We start from the raw sequence: 16,123 nt of genomic DNA on the forward strand, positions 1-16,123 counted from the left end.
GTTTTTAGAGTGTTCTACAACTGTTTTTTGCTTTCTTAAGTTTGTATCTAGGTGAGATTCAAATTATGCACATAACAAATCAATGATTGTACATAATTTTTTATTTTTATAATTATCCTCTAACCATAAGAAAGTTCTCAAAATAGTGGACCCATAAAAATCCAACATGAGTAAATATGTTTTTTTTTTTTTGTTATACAAAACACAAGTAAATATTAAATTGTCTCACAATATATATATATACACAAATGTATAACAATCAATTTTCCATAACGGCACGAGCCTTCATTTTAGTAAGTCAATCTCTCACGTGATAAATTGTCAACATTAGTTACACAAACTACCAAACTACCACACACCAAACAATTCCTTTCTTGGTGTTTTAACACCAGATCAAAATTGAAAATTATATTTAAACTTCCATTCATTGTGCATTGCCTTACCCAAGGTAAGATAAAACTGCTATGACTTAAATAATGCTCATAAGTGCAGGATTGTCACGAAGTAATAACTCGGTAAGTCTGAGGTTGACTTCACAAGGAAAAGGGAATTGATTAGCAAATCACAAGAGAATAAAACTAAAATAATAAAGTTTAATTTAAGAGATTTTTTATGGTTTAGTAAAGTTAATTTAAATTCAGAGAAAAATAACAATATATTAAAGTACTAAGGTTTAGGAATCCACACACAACACATGTACATCTATTGGTAGTCTTAATAATATTTATTTTATAACTTAACTAAAATTCATACGAAAGATGATCTTAGTCGGATGATTTAACAATAAAAACTCAAGAATTGATAGTCTAAGGTAGTTTCATGAAATTGATTGATTTTAGGCAAAACAAAACTAGTGAATTAGTTCGCAGAGAATACTAAGCATTTAACGTGCCCAAAGTCTACAATAAATCAAAGAATTATATAAAACTAAACACTTTTTTAGATGAGTAAATCAATCAAAAACATAATAACATAAGTATTAAAACCATAAAATAATTGTTAAGAACATATCAACAAACGGTTGAGTTTCACCCCTTACCTTAGCAAGGCTTCTTGCAAGCCATAACACAAATAAAACTCTAAAAACTGTAAAGAAATTTTAAGAAAACCTAAATCATGTTCTATGGCAGCAATCTCTTGAATTTTTCCCTAAAGATACTTTAAATGGGTCAAAAAATCCTATTACAAGTTGAATTCCCGTTTGGAGAAAATCTCAGGTTTTTAGGCTTCACTTAACTGACATTTTCGGCCTATTTAACTTCAGAATTATGACTTTTGGTAAACTACAAAGTTGTAGCTCTTTAAGTCACATTTCCAGTGCAACTTGAATCATCTCAATTGGATATCTCTCTCTCTCTCTCTCTCTCTCTCTCTCTCTCATTTTTCTTTAAACTCTCTCCATCTTCTATGTAGGGGTGTGCAAAATATCCGCTTGACTCACCAACTTGCAACTGACTCGCTTGTCCCATGCGGGTCATCGAGTTAAGCGATTTGGGTTGAATGAGTTAGACCCCCAAAATAGCAGATTAGGTTGGGTAATGAATTGAAAAGTTGCCAACCTGCTCGCTTAATTATACATAAATAATATGTGTGTGTGTGTGTGTGTGTGTGTGTGTGTGTGTATTAGTTTAAATTGTTCAACCGTATATTCTTTATTTAAAGTTAATCAATCCACCTAATCAGTTTTTACAGCTAATCAGTAATCAATTTCTTAAACAAAATATAAAAGGTCAACATTGAAACTTTAAACTCACTTCAGCCATATACTACACTCCGCTTCCTCTCCCTCCCTCTTTCTTGTTGTTCTGTCTTTTTCTTCCTTAACCTTTTTGAAAAGTTGGAGTCATTTAGGAGGTGTTTGGATTTGTTGTTTTCCATCACCCATAACTCAAAACTGGTGGGTCCCACAGCTGAGTAGTTTGTTTCGATGTGTTTTCAGTTTTGGTTTCCATCCACTTAATTCTCTGATTTTTAAGTGATGAGTTATGAAAACTGAAAATACATTTTAGGTGTTTTCAAGTTATGGAAAACTGAGTTATGTGACATTTTTGTAATTTTACTCAATCGGATGGGACCCGCCTTATGCCTTGTCTCATCAATCTGACTTCATGAGCATATGCTCTCCCCCTTTCTCTCTCATCTTTTTTTTTCCTCTTCAAAGTTCAAACACACAACTTTGATCTCCTCTCTTCACCAGACCTCCACAGACCCATAACTCACCGCCACATGAGCATCACATGCCGCCTCCACAGACCCATAACTCATCGCCACCACGAGCATCACAGCATCACCAGACCTCTGATTCTTGGGTCCTTCACTATCTCGAACCACCATGGTTTCCAACTCTTAAGCTCAACCTGCCATGGGCCTTGCTCTCTCACGTTCGGCTTTCCTCTCTAAACCGAACCACCATGGTTTAAGCTTTAAGCTCCACCCTCTTTTTGAAACCCTCTTTCTTTTTTATTTTCTTTCTATTTATTTGATCAATTTTCTCTTTTTTCTTTGAGTTGAAAGTTCCTTCCTTTGGAATTGTTTGTGTATTTGGGGATTTGGTTGATTTGGGTTTTGGGTTTGTTTCAAAATTGGTATATGTGTGTATTAGAAAAACTGTAGCCTTGAGATGTGTGTGTGATCTACTTGTGTTTGATCTGCTTTCCTTTCTTTTTAGCTAATGCTCCTTTCTCCTTGCTTGAAATTTTTAGAGAGAAAAATGAAAGAATGGGCTACTAGAATGAGAAGTGAAGAGAATGGTGGGGAATGAGGGTGAGGCGGGTAGGCTAACAGAAATCATGTATGGGTTAAGGTGTCTCTGACCAAGTGCTCAGGTATGGATCCCACAAAAAAGTAAAAATATTTGAGTGATGAGCACTTGAAAACAGTGTGCCAAACGTGTAGGCTTTAGGAAATTGGGGTATTTTCAGTCATAAGTGATAAGTAATGAGTGACAAAAATTGAGTTAGGAGTGATGAGCGATGGTTTTTTTAAAACTAAAAAGCCCATTAGTTTCTAATAATAGAGTTAGTTATACTATTGTGCACGTGTAATACTCTTAGTGGTTCTTATAATTTGTAATATGGTTAGTTTAGGCACCAAGGTTGGTTATATATGCTCTATAGTTTATCAAAAGTATATATATATATATATATATACACACACTATGTATTTAGTAACTAATTGTAGTTCGTGATAATTGTTTTTAAGAACATGCATACCATTTTGAAGTTTATTTGTTATGTAGGTATGTTATTATTTTGAATCATTGGTGTGACTTTGGGAATGTTAAGACTTTGAGTCTGTTGATTGAATTTTCCTCAATTGTAAGGCAGCAACCTACTTTCTACTTTTGTGTGTGTGTGTGTGTGTGTGGAGACAAGGTCTATTAGAAATGATATATCTCTTTTTCATTGACCTTATGTTTGTGTTGGAATTGAGATTATTCAATGAAATCTACCTTTAATTTTTTGTGTGCATTAGTTATATTTTGAGATTATTTAATAACAAATTATAGTTTGTGATAAATTTTTTTTTTTTAAAGAACATTGTCAATGCCAACCCTTTGAACCCCCCTTGAAACTGCCAAAATTTGTAACAAATTCGTCTGATTTAGACTTTGGTGGGTCGGTGGCGGATTGGAATTTTCTTAACCCGCTAGTGGCGGATTGGATAAAAATATTAGCTATTACCCTCCCAATTCCAACCCGTACACCCCTACTCCTTTGTCATGGCTTCTGCTGTTGTCATTGACAATTGCCACCATCTCCAAATAGGAGCCCTACCTCCCATCCTGCCTCGCCTTTGCGTCCTCTCTTAGTTTGAGCTCTACTCATTATCTTCTCTCCTCTAACAATAGTAGCGACATTTTCATCCAAAAAAAAAAAATTGTTTGTTTTTAAATAATCTATATCGATAGTTACAAATTTTGGTTTATGTTACCTTTGCCTTGTTCTTCATTAACCTCAATTCCCCTACTTGTAAATTTTGATTTTTTGTTTCCCCTTAATTTATTATTATGTATGAGATTAATTGAGTTGTTTTTTTTTTGTTGTAAATTTTGCAATATGTGGTGTGATTTTGTGGTGATGATTAAGATTAGTGAGTGTTAAAGTTTGGATGAGTAAATTGATTGTTATAATTGGTAGGAATCATACGTTTTGTTTTTTGTTGTTGTTTTGTGTGTGTGTGTGTGTGTGTGTTTTTTTTTTTTCTTTGTGTGTGTGTGTGTGTGTTAATAGCGGATGCATCTTGGCCTTGTGTTGGATTTTTTATACCAAAATTTGTAACAAATTCGTCTGATTTAGACTTTGGTGGGTCGGTGGCGGATTGGAATTTTCTTAACCCGCTAGTGGCGGATTGGATAAAAATATTAGCTATTACCCTCCCAATTCCAACCCGTACACCCCTACTCCTTTGTCATGGCTTCTGCTGTTGTCATTGACAATTGCCACCATCTCCAAATAGGAGCCCTACCTCCCATCCTGCCTCGCCTTTGCGTCCTCTCTTAGTTTGAGCTCTACTCATTATCTTCTCTCCTCTAACAATAGTAGCGACATTTTCATCCAAAAAAAAAAAATTGTTTGTTTTTAAATAATCTATATCGATAGTTACAAATTTTGGTTTATGTTACCTTTGCCTTGTTCTTCATTAACCTCAATTCCCCTACTTGTAAATTTTGATTTTTTGTTTCCCCTTAATTTATTATTATGTATGAGATTAATTGAGTTGTTTTTTTTTTGTTGTAAATTTTGCAATATGTGGTGTGATTTTGTGGTGATGATTAAGATTAGTGAGTGTTAAAGTTTGGATGAGTAAATTGATTGTTATAATTGGTAGGAATCATACGTTTTGTTTTTTGTTGTTGTTTTGTGTGTGTGTGTGTGTGTGTGTTTTTTTTTTTTCTTTGTGTGTGTGTGTGTGTGTTAATAGCGGATGCATCTTGGCCTTGTGTTGGATTTTTTATTTTTATTTTTTGAAATTTATGATGAGAATTTTTTGTTTTTGTTATTGTTGAGAATTAGTTGTTTGTATTATTTTTGTGTCATGGATAATATATTTTTTAAAGTTATTAATTAGATAAAATAAATTATTATTTAATACAAAAAATGCATTCTTCAATGTCATAACCAAACACAATTTCATTTAGAGAAGTTATTATTATTATTATTTTAATTTAGTATAATATCAAATACATTTTTTAATGAATAATGACATAATAATACATTTATTAGAAATTTTTTTTTGGGAGAGACATTTATTAGAATATGTAATTACATATATATATATATATAAAGAATAGCTTATATTAGAATTCATTATATTTGTTAAGAGTTTTATAACTAAATTAACACATCTTGTTGTTTCCAATAAATATGTTAGTAGTTCAAACCCCATTACTCCATTGTAACTATCTAATTATCAAATTCCTCATGTCTTTTTTATAAAAAGTAGTGTGGGTTGCACGTGCAAGGCACATGCTGCCCCTTTAGTGAAAAAATTAATATAGATTATTTTTTGAAGAAATATGAAATCATGTACTTAAATTTAAAATAGTTATTTGAATATCTATTTACTATGACAATTTCTTAGAGCCTATTTACTAAATGTAATATCTACTCACCAAAAATGCTACAAAGAATGATAATGAATGTCATCATCTTTCCACAATATTTAAATTTTCGCAATGAATAATGATATATGCTATAATTTTTTTGAAGATTTTAATCAAATTAAATACTTGTAACCATTTACAATAAAGATTTTTTTCTTCATACTTCATTTTTTTATTATCTTATTTTATGAGTCTAACTATGATGTTTCACTTACTTATTTTTAATGAACACCATTTAAAGTAGAAAAAGAAATTTTAAAAAGAACAAAATAACAAAAGATATTTGTCGTCAAAGTTTCTATGAGATAAAATTATAAGTCTAGAAGATTTAAACCTAATAAATTAGTATTCTCTAGGTAACAAATAGAACATCATATATTATCATTCTAATTTTTCAAGTATGACTACCAATCTACACATAATATTCAAAATACACGAAAAAAAATTTCGGACATTAAAATTTAGTCGGAATATTTTAGACATTGCACAATAGAATATTTTAGGAATTATAAGATTTCATTAGGGTTTAACTAAGAGAGTAACAATAAGAGTATATGCTCATTTATAAAATATAAAGAAGGAGATTATTCAACTTTAGTTTAGGGGGGAATGAAACTAACTCAAACATAAAGGAGGAAAGTGCTACTTCGTCAATTTGTGTGTGTGTATGTGTGTAGAACAATGTGTGTTCTTTTTTTTTTTTTCTTTAAAATTGAAACAATGTGTTAAAAAAAATCATCCTAAAAAACTATGCATAAAATAATGAATTTTGGTTCAACAAATTGACTAGAGTAAAAAAGAAGTCTAGGAACACAACAAAATGACACGATATTTTACAGTACCTTTATTTATAGCTATGGTGGGTTCTGATATGATATTTTATTATTTTATTTTAGAGTAATGCTACCTTAACAACATTTTCATAATAAATCCTAGGTGGTAAATTGTTACTGATTTTAAATTTGGCTAACCACTTTTAACTATGTATTTTATTAAAAAAACAAAAAACAAATAAAAAGCTAATTGAAGAAAATTGTTCCTAAAAAAATGAATTTTGGCTCACCAAATTTGACTAAACAAAAAAAGAAGCCTAGGAACACAACAAAATGTCACAACATTTTTGCAATATATATATTTTTTAATTTCCAATTGTAGTAGGTCTCAGTTTGATACTATTGTTTTATTTTTTACATCTATAGCATTTTCACAACAAATTTTTGGTGAAAATTTATTAATGGTTTTAAAATAATGCATTAAAAAAAAAACAAAATGACAAGACAAAAAAATTGTGTGTGAAACAGTGATATTTGGCTCACCTAATTCGACTATACTAAAAAAGAAGTCTAAGAATACAATAAAATATCACAACATTTTCACAATACCTTCATTTTTAGGATCCGAATAAATATTTATTTTATTTGAAAGAAATGCTACATCCATAATATGTTTAAAACAAATTCTAAGTGATAAGTTGTTATTGGTTTTAAACTGAGCCCACTACGGATATCACTTTTTTATCCATAAAAAATACCTTGTCACAAAAAATTTGTTGTGAATTATTGTGAAAACTGTTGTGGACATATCATTACTCCTTAAACTTTAAAATCAAACAATTTTTCCTTTAATATTTTGGAAAATAGTAAAAATGCCATATTGTTATTCTCTCAGTTAAACCCTAATGAAAGTTTATGATTCTTAAAATATTTATTTTGTAACATCTAAAATACTCCGACTAAATTTTAACATCCCAAAAATTTTCTTCACATATTTTGAGTTTTAGACATTAGTAATTTTCAGTTTCCTATTTTATTATTCTATTTTGACCTTTAAAAAGTTAATAACTCAATAATTTTGAAAATATTGTAAGAATGTGTTGTGTCAGTGTAACTATATATGCACATATAAATATTTAAAACAAAAAACAAAAAGAGCACAAGCAAAACCGGTGTACTGTGAAAAAAAGAAAAAAGAGGCTAATGAACAGTGCAGATTGTCAAATAATTGTGAAAATATTATAAGAATTAGTTATGTCAGTGTAACTTTATATGCACATAAAAAATAAAAAATAAAAATAAAAACTTTATATGCACATTAAAAAAAAAAAAACTTTATATGCACATATAAATAATAAATATTTAAAAGGAAAGACAAAAAAGCACAAACAACACCGGCCAAGAAAAAAAAAAAAGGCTTGATGAATAGTGCACACAGGTTTAACAAACCAAAGCACTGTACAATATTACTGTTTGTGCATTCGTGCTTTTTATATATAGAAAAAAAAAAAAAAAAAAATCTTCGTGCCTTACCTTTTTACCTTAAAAATAAAATGAAGAGAATTTATCGTTACCAAACGCAATCTTGTTATTCTACTCTCATATATATGAAACAAAATTTGTGCAACTAATCAATTAGGAAATTAAAAACCACATTATTTCCGTCAACCTATTTTAATTACAAGCAAAATCAAAATTTTGAATTTCAAAATTTTTGAATATTTCCCATCCCCAACCTTAAAAAATACTAGTAAACAATTCAAAATCCCCTCCAATACTCCTTAACCATTACCCCCAATCCGATCTCACCACGTCATCAACGATTCTCTATATGCTGACGTGTCAAGATCAGGCAGGCACCAAACCAAACCAAACCAATTCGTTTCCCCCCAACATAACGGCTCCCTTTACAATCTTTCCTTTCCCTCCCTCTCTCTCGCTCTCTCTCAAAAACAGCCAAAAATTACATGCGTTACACTTTCTTTTCCTTTCTCTAACCCTAAAAAAAAAAAACACACTTTCACTTGTTTTGTTTGCCATTCAAATTCCAAATCCCCAGTCTGTTTGTTTTTCTCTGGAAAACGAATTCAGCGACAGCTTAACCATTCTCCATTCTCATCATTGGGTTCGTTTTCACTCTTCACGTTATGTTTGTTTCACTAGAAAATCAACCAAAACAGGAAGGGAAACTAAAAATCGTGGAATTTATTAATTTACATTCGTCCTGTATTTACCTGCATTACTTTACGCATTTTTTGTGTTTATTTTGTATTTTTCTTACAGAGAAAACGGATTTTGAGTGTTAGTGTTCAGTTTCTTGCCAACCAAACATAGCAATAATAAGAACTCTGTGTGTATTTTTTAAAATATTCTGCAATTTGATATTTACGGCTGTTTGTTTGGTAGGAAAATTGAGGACAAGAAAAAGAAAATGCATTATAGTTTTGAAGGTTATTTGTTATTACATTTCACCTTAATTGCTTTGCATTTCTTTCTTTATTTTCATCATTAGTTCATTGAATAGTTATTATTATTATTTTTTTGATCTAGGGTTTTGCTAATAGTAATACTTAAAGAAATTATGATGTATCTATAGTGAATCCATTCATAATAGATTAGAATTGTGGAAAAGAATATACATGGCTGACCCTAACTAGTTTTGTTGAGGATCAATAATAGCCGACCCCAAAATGAGGCTTGGTTGTTGTTAAAGAATTTGGGGTAAAAGAGAAAAGAGAATGATTGATGTGAGATGTGAATTTTTACATCATTCTTTGATTTTGTGTTAGTACTCAGAGGTGTCTTACAGAAATTTTGTTCTTTACAGTGAGAGTTGCTTCGCCATGTCTATTCATCGTATTGATCAGTTTGCACATATAGAAACAACGTGTGGATTGTTGCTAGATGAAATGCAGGTTTTCCTCAAATTCTTTTGTAGGATAAGTTCTATATAGTTATGCATTACCATAACCTGTTGGATTCAGTATTTGCAACTTTTTTTCTTTTTCTTTTTTTTTTAAATTTTTAATGATATGGTATTTCTGATAGCAGTTTTGAATTTCTTTCCATTTGATTATTGTTGAATGTTGCAATTAGAAAATATGGGATGAAGTTGGAGAGTCTGAAGTTAATAGGGATGTGATGCTGCTTGAAATTGAACAAAAGTGTCTGGAGGTATATAGGAGAAATGTAGATGAGGCCAAGAAGTGTAGAGCTCAGCTGCAGCAAGAAATTGCCGAGTCTGAAGCAGAACTTGCAGATATGTGTTCTGCAATGGGTGAGCAGCCACTACATGTGAGTCTATTATGAATGAAATTAAGTTCATAGTTTTATTCCTTGGGGGGGGGGGGGTGGGTTTGGTCACTGTGAGGATTTCTTTAATGGGTGGAGCTCTTGATGATTGGTTTGTATGTTCAGTTTGATTGCAAGCCTGATGGAGGCTTCAAAAAAGTGCTTGACACCATTACTTTACAACTAGAAGACATGCGGAAGCGGAAAATTGAGAGGACAGACCAATTTGTTGAAGTTTTGCATCAGATACAGGATATTTCAATTGAATTTTGGGAAGATAATACGGTGGTTCTGGATGAGACTGATTTGTCCATAAGAAGACTAGAAGAATTACGTAAACATTTGCTTGGACTTCAGAATCAGAAGGTTATTTAAATTTACTATTTTGTATATGGTTGCAAGTTTGGGGTTTGTTTTGTGAATTGTTTGGATTCTATGTTCCCTCATAAAGACAATATCAAATTTGGGGTTTGTGTTATGGATTGTTTGAAAACTATGTTATGAAATGGTTGGGTGACCAGTGTTTATGCGTAATTTAGTAAAAACTTGGGGAAAAGCAAGGAAGAAATGAAATTATTTCTGTCTAAAATAAATTATGAAGAATGTAGAATTAAGAAGAATTATTTTTCTAGAAATTTGGGATTAATTGCATTGAAGCATAAATAAATGTAGCTGGATTTTGAATTATGCCCATTATATTTAAATTGTGTTCTAGAAATTTGTGACATATATAATTTAGGTTTTTTCGTATATGAAGAGTTGGAGGTTGTGTTGCCTTTATGAGTTCTTCTGATTTTGTCCTACATCACCTGCAGAGAAACCGTTTGAAGCAGGTACAGGACCACCTGCACACCCTGAACTCACTATGCTTGGTCCTGGGTATGGATTTCAGACACATAGCTGGTGAAATCCACTCCACTCTAAAAGAAACTGATGGAACAAGAGATATAAGTGACCATACACTCGAGAAATTGGCAGCTGCAATACAAAGTTTAAGAGAGATCAAAATCCAGAGAATGCAAAGGGTCAGTACTTCCATAAGTTACTTCTTGTTGTCCTCTTGTGAAAACTTTTTTCCCCTCCGGCTTGACCTTCCTAAACCATGGGATTTAACCAGCTTCAAGACCTTGCAAGTGCCCTGTTGGAGATGTGGAACTTGATGGATACACCGATGGAGGAGCAACAGCTGTTTCTGAATGTAACGAGTAATATTTCTGCTTCAGAACCTGAAATTACCGAGCCTAACATGCTTTCTGTAATCTTCCTTAACCATGTATGTAGTTTAGAGTCCCATGAGTGGGGAACTAATTCTGCATTTTTTATGATCCCAATATATGCAAAGTTTATGTGCGGAATTAACGTATTTAACTATTTTTATGAGCTTTTTCTGGCAGGTTGAGGCAGAAGTGGTGAGGCTGGAGCAGCTAAAATCAAGTAAAATGAAAGAGCTTGTTATTAAGAAGAGGTTGGAACTAGAGGAGATATGCAGGCGGATACACATGGTCACAAAAACACTTGGTATAATGGAAGAATCAGTTGAATCTATGGAATCTGGTAAGAATTTTATTAATGCTAGTTATTTAGAAGGCTATTGCAAGTTATGATGATTATTTATTTAAGGAAGCACTTCGTTCTCTATGTGACCTCATTCATTGTGGGAAAAGATATTATCAGAATCTTTTATTGACTTGAAATCTCAGTTCATAGTGTGCAAGGAATTTTATGTAGTGAAGTCTATATGATTTGTGCAATTGTGTGCTGGAAAAAATTATAAATTATAAATAATCAATAATCACATTATTTATTAATTTTAAAAAATGTTATCACACTTTTCCAGGAGCTGTGGATCCAATGTACCTCTTAGAACAAATTGAGCTTCAAATTTCAAGGGTAAAAGACGAAGCTTTGTGCAGGAAAGAGATACTTGAGAAGGTTGAGAAGTGGTTAGCTGCATGTCAAGAAGAGAGCTGGCTTGAGGAGTACAAACGGGTTGAACTTTTTTTTCTTATTTTTAAACATATTTCCATTTCCCCTCATCTTGCTTTATTCACCTTCTTATTGTGGATTTCAGGATGACAATCGCTATAATGCTGGAAGAGGTGCGCATCTTACTTTGAAACGTGCTGAGAAAGCCCGTGCTTTGGTAAACAAAATTCCTGGTATGGATCTTGCTAAACCATACATCTCATAATGTTGGGGTATAGAGTTGAAAACATCACAACTTTGAATTCCAGTTATTTTATTGATATATAATCTGATTAATATACACTATTGCAGAGGTGAGTATTACTTGTATATGCAGCTCTTGCTGTTGTACTCAGTATGCTGTATGTGTATAAACAGTGATGCAGGGAAGCAGGGTTGTCATAGGCGCTAGAAATATGTTGTTACAGAATTATCTTCAGATTAATATAATATGTTGTTGTTGTCTTCATATCCTTCTTTGGTCTATTTCATGAGCTTTTATTTTACCCTTTGAATTGTATCGGAGCAGCAATGATGGAGGCATTGTCATCAAAAATCAAAGCTTGGGAGGAACAAAGAGGGACTGTATTCTTTTATGATGGTGTAAGTAGTTTTCTGGTAATCAAATAAATATTTAATGTGAGACATATTGCTCCAAGTAAAAACTTGATCCGTTCAATTTCAAGTTGTTGTGCACATTGATGAATATTTCTGTTACCTTTGACTATGCAAATTAGTTCTGTTATGATATCTATTGTGTAGGAACGACTTCTTTCTATGCTTGAACAGTACAGCATGTTAAGGCAAGAGAAAGAGCAAGAAAGGCAGAGGCTGAAAGTATGGACCATTTCTTTTAAAAATTAATTATGTGATAGTCAGTGTGGAGTTTTCTTTGTGGATCTTGCTTCTCTTTATTACCTGTGCTTGAATTGGTTCTTTATTTTAGGACCAGAAGCGACTCCAGGGGCAGCTGATAGTTGAGCAGGAAGCACTTTTTGGGTCAAAACCCAGCCCATCAAAGAGTGGAAAGAAGGCGTCAAGAACTCCCACAGGAGTTGCAGATAACAGAAAATTCTCCATTGGTGGATCAATGCTTCAAAACCCAAAACCAGAAAAAGCTGCTAGCCGTCTGCATCTTAGTAAGAAGGCTGCCTTTTTTAATCAGAACAGTTCTCCGAGTCAACAGCAACATGGTGGTTTTGCATCCCTTTCCTCTGAAAGTTTTGAAATATTTTTTACTTCTATTTCCCTAACTATTCAAAAGACTGTTGAAACCTACAGCTAGTCAATTTGAGCCATCTGAGTTTTATTCCTTCATCTCTTTATACTAAAATAGTTTGCACCATTCATGTAACATAGTAATAGAATAATGTCTAAAATTGTGTTGTGGAAATAGCACATTAAGTGGGGCAGGGTCCAGTTAATCATTCGGATGGATAGCTGCAGCCAATACAACTGACATTGCTTAAAGTTATTCAGTCATCATTTGCAATGGTTTTAGTTTTAACTGTGAATGCTTTATTTACAAAGTTTTGTTTCCAAAATTTTATGCAGATAGGAGAATCTCAGAGATTCCTGGTCATTCAGTAAGGAAGCATTCCCACAGTGTTCCAAAGGCACATGAAAACCAGTTATTCTTGATTCGGAAGCCCCTTTCTCCTGTTTATTCCCATGTGTTGTCTAAGGCCAACATTGCAAATTTCCCAGAAGATCAGAAGACTTCACATATTATGTCATCACAAAAACCTCTTCCAAATAGCGAGTCACTAGTCAGAACACCTTCCAAAAAGGCTGTTGTTGGTGATGAAGAAAACAGAACCCCAAAGACAATGTCAATTCCAATGCCAACTACTCCTTCAACAGTGTCAGCTCCAATGACAACAGCAATGACACCCACTTCCCCATGTGTTTCTGTAGGTAAAAACAGTTTTCAAGACAATCATCAACCAATCGAATACTCATTTGAAGAGGTCAGAGCTGGTTTTATTCTTCCTAAAACCTATAGTCACTGATGCTAGTTTGACATATTGGTCCATGACTTGCAATATGAAAAGGAATTTGGTATTCTAGTGTTGACAGTCACACTTTTTGGTTTATAGGATGACAATTTTTTGATATATTCAATAGTTACAGCGGAGGAGGGATTTGAACCCCTGGACGTTTCCATTGGAAATACCAGAAGGTGCCAATTAAGCTACAAAGCTCTTGGCAATATAAGATGACAATTAAGTTCATAAAAACTTAACTCTGACATACACCTCTTTCCATGATTGCATTTTCCATCAAAGTTCATGATTTTCCTGCAAAGTGATAGTGTTTTATTATACATGTATTCTCTAATTTTTATACTGGTTTAGTGTGCCCAAATCTTCTGCTCATATAAACAGACATAGGATAATGCCTAGGATGTTTGAAATTTGAAATTTTTATCTCTGTTTTATGTTTTTCTTCTAAATATGCAAGTCGATAATTATTGTAGGCTATCGAGAGATATTTATTATGATTGTATTTGTATATGTAACTATCAATTCTATTGTTTAAAAATAATATTTGATTGGTCAATTTTTTATGGTGATGTAAATATAGGAAATTTTGTAGTAAATAGTTTAAATTCAATTTATATATAATGGTATGCCAAAAATTGTGAGGCCTCCAATGATTACTTTAGACACTATTATAGATTATACACGTTTATTTTTCTTCGTCAATTGTGATTATCAATGTAGGGGCTCACTTTTTAACGGATGACTATGAATTCAAATTTAAACTCTTATATCATAATGTCTATTACAATACTAAAACCTTTATCAATTGTCGTATTTGCTTTTTATAGATGAAGATAGAATTACGAGGCATATAATATAAATATAATTGATTAATAGATTATAATTGTCATACTGGGAGGAATCCTCTGCATCTAGGTCAGTATATTTCTTTTTGGACATATGCAAAATTTTAAAGTTTAAGAAGATAAAAAATAGAACAAAAGAATTGAAACAAGTCAATGATCTTGGTAGGTGACCCATTTGGGACTCAGTCCTCCTTTTTCTTTTTCTTTTTCTTTTCTTTTTTTTTTTTTCCAGAAAAAGATCGGCTTCTCAATAGCTAGTAAATCAACGTTTACAAAATTAATGATGTATGAAGGAGCAGACTCCTTCCAAATCAAAAGTGAAGGGAAAAGTTTTGCTACATACTTGTATATAATAATTGTTGTTGCATATAGGGGTATGTGATAGCAAAAAGGAAAAAGACAAGTGTCTAAGATCTAATTGCACAATGCACATGAGTCATGACCCTTGAACACATCCTTTTGTTTTTATTGCCACATACTCCTGTTATGTAACAAAATCATTTCCAAAGCGAAAAGGAAAATCTAGGTTTTTTTAAGACATTTACTATTGCATTACCTTACCTAAATTACAAGAAAGAGACCAACTCTTTAAGGGAGTTTAAGTGAAACAAAGTATCTTTAAGATGTCCAAATTCGGAGTTGAACATATTATCATGCAATAGTATTTTTTATGACTAAGATTAAAAATTTTTAAAATTATTTTTAATCTCAACCGTTAGATTACAAAATTTTAACTTTAACTTCTTTTTTTGGGTTCTTTTTACTTTATGAACTTGTTCCACTCACAATTGCATTGTGGTATGGCCAGATCTCAATCCGAATCAGAAGCCAAACATAAGCTGCTTTGAAAGGCTGTCTTTTGCTGATAGGACCTGGTACCTCCCAAAGGAACTGGGCCATGTGGTGGTGGGGGGGTGATGATCCATTAAAAGGAATTTAATATGTGTTGGAATCAGTCTCAATAATCATCACCATATCAATGATGGTTTCTGATAAAAAGGGCAGGATAACAATTGAACTTTAATTGCTCTTCCTTTGACCATTATACCTTGTGGTCTCCACTCAACCGCTCCTTTCTGCTAATTTTTCTTGCAATTGACCTTATTTTTCAGTTCTAATCTAACCAAATCTTGAGATAGGATTTGTTTGTTGACCAATTGGCTGCTTTTGAACATCTGGTGGTAGTTTAAAGGTTTAACCGTCCGGTGTATTTTCGTTTTGATAAAATAAATGAATTTGGTTAATGAGTGTCAAAGTGCACCGGCTTTGATGTTCCATCGGATATCTTTGATGTTTACAACCAAGATCTTTTTAAGGATTCAATAATAATTTTTGTATCACCACAGCGATTCTTCTCAAGAAAAAAAAAAGAAAAAGTACATAGGCTAAAATTGATTTTTATTAATTATAATTGATTTGCTTTTCTAAAGAATTGCACGATATTCAATTAAAAATTAATTTCTTTATTAGTTCTGTTATTTTTCGATATAGTGGAATCCATCTGATTCTGCTTAATTTTATTTATTTATTTATTTATTATGATAGTTTAGCTTTTTTTAAAAAAAAAAAATTTGCACGATATTCAATTAAAAATTGATTTCTTTATTAATTTCTTTTATTTTTTGTTATAGTAAAATT

At 32.0% G+C, this 16,123-nt stretch overlaps 1 protein-coding gene across 3 annotated transcripts; it reads left to right on the forward strand.

The window, feature by feature from the left end:
• The first annotated feature begins 8,266 nt into the window (after window positions 1-8,266).
• Window positions 8,267-15,831, forward strand: LOC112022990 (65-kDa microtubule-associated protein 3). Of its 3 annotated transcripts, none has more exons than XR_010631058.1 (14): window positions 8,267-8,503; window positions 9,206-9,293; window positions 9,475-9,672; window positions 9,796-10,035; window positions 10,485-10,694; window positions 10,787-10,942; window positions 11,064-11,223; window positions 11,507-11,658; window positions 11,741-11,828; window positions 12,164-12,237; window positions 12,397-12,471; window positions 12,581-12,827; window positions 13,189-13,703; window positions 13,817-14,196. XR_010631058.1 is itself a non-coding variant. In XM_024055609.2 (14 exons), exons 2-14 carry the CDS (start codon window positions 9,222-9,224, stop codon window positions 15,321-15,323), a joined length of 2,118 nt encoding a protein of 705 aa, XP_023911377.1. In that variant the 5' UTR covers window positions 8,267-8,503; window positions 9,206-9,221; the 3' UTR covers window positions 15,324-15,831. The 3 variants fall into 3 exon arrangements, 2 of the variants coding, with proteins under 2 accessions (XP_023911377.1, XP_065634990.1); XM_024055609.2 differs by lacking the exon at window positions 13,817-14,196 and adding an exon at window positions 15,294-15,831 and having other exon boundaries at window positions 13,189-13,604; XM_065778918.1 differs by having other exon boundaries at window positions 13,189-13,960.
• Window positions 15,832-16,123: the final 292 nt, after the last annotated feature.

The sequence above is a fragment of the Quercus suber genome, unplaced genomic scaffold (assembly GCF_002906115.3).
Source record: "Quercus suber isolate HL8 unplaced genomic scaffold, Cork oak 2.0 scaffold_193, whole genome shotgun sequence".
In the NCBI taxonomy this organism is placed as follows: Eukaryota; Viridiplantae; Streptophyta; class Magnoliopsida; order Fagales; family Fagaceae; genus Quercus; species Quercus suber.

Excerpts from the sequence above, each read along its gene's own strand:
- LOC112022990 (XM_065778918.1), top strand. The coding sequence starts at position 9,222 with ATGTCTATTCATCGTATTGATCAGTTTGCACATATAGAAACAACGTGT. Across the intron at positions 11,659-11,740 it reads GGCTTGAGGAGTACAAACGG|GATGACAATCGCTATAATGC; the intron begins GTTGAACTTTTT and ends TGTGGATTTCAG. Across the intron at positions 11,829-12,163 it reads TTTGGTAAACAAAATTCCTG|CAATGATGGAGGCATTGTCA; the intron begins GTATGGATCTTG and ends GTATCGGAGCAG.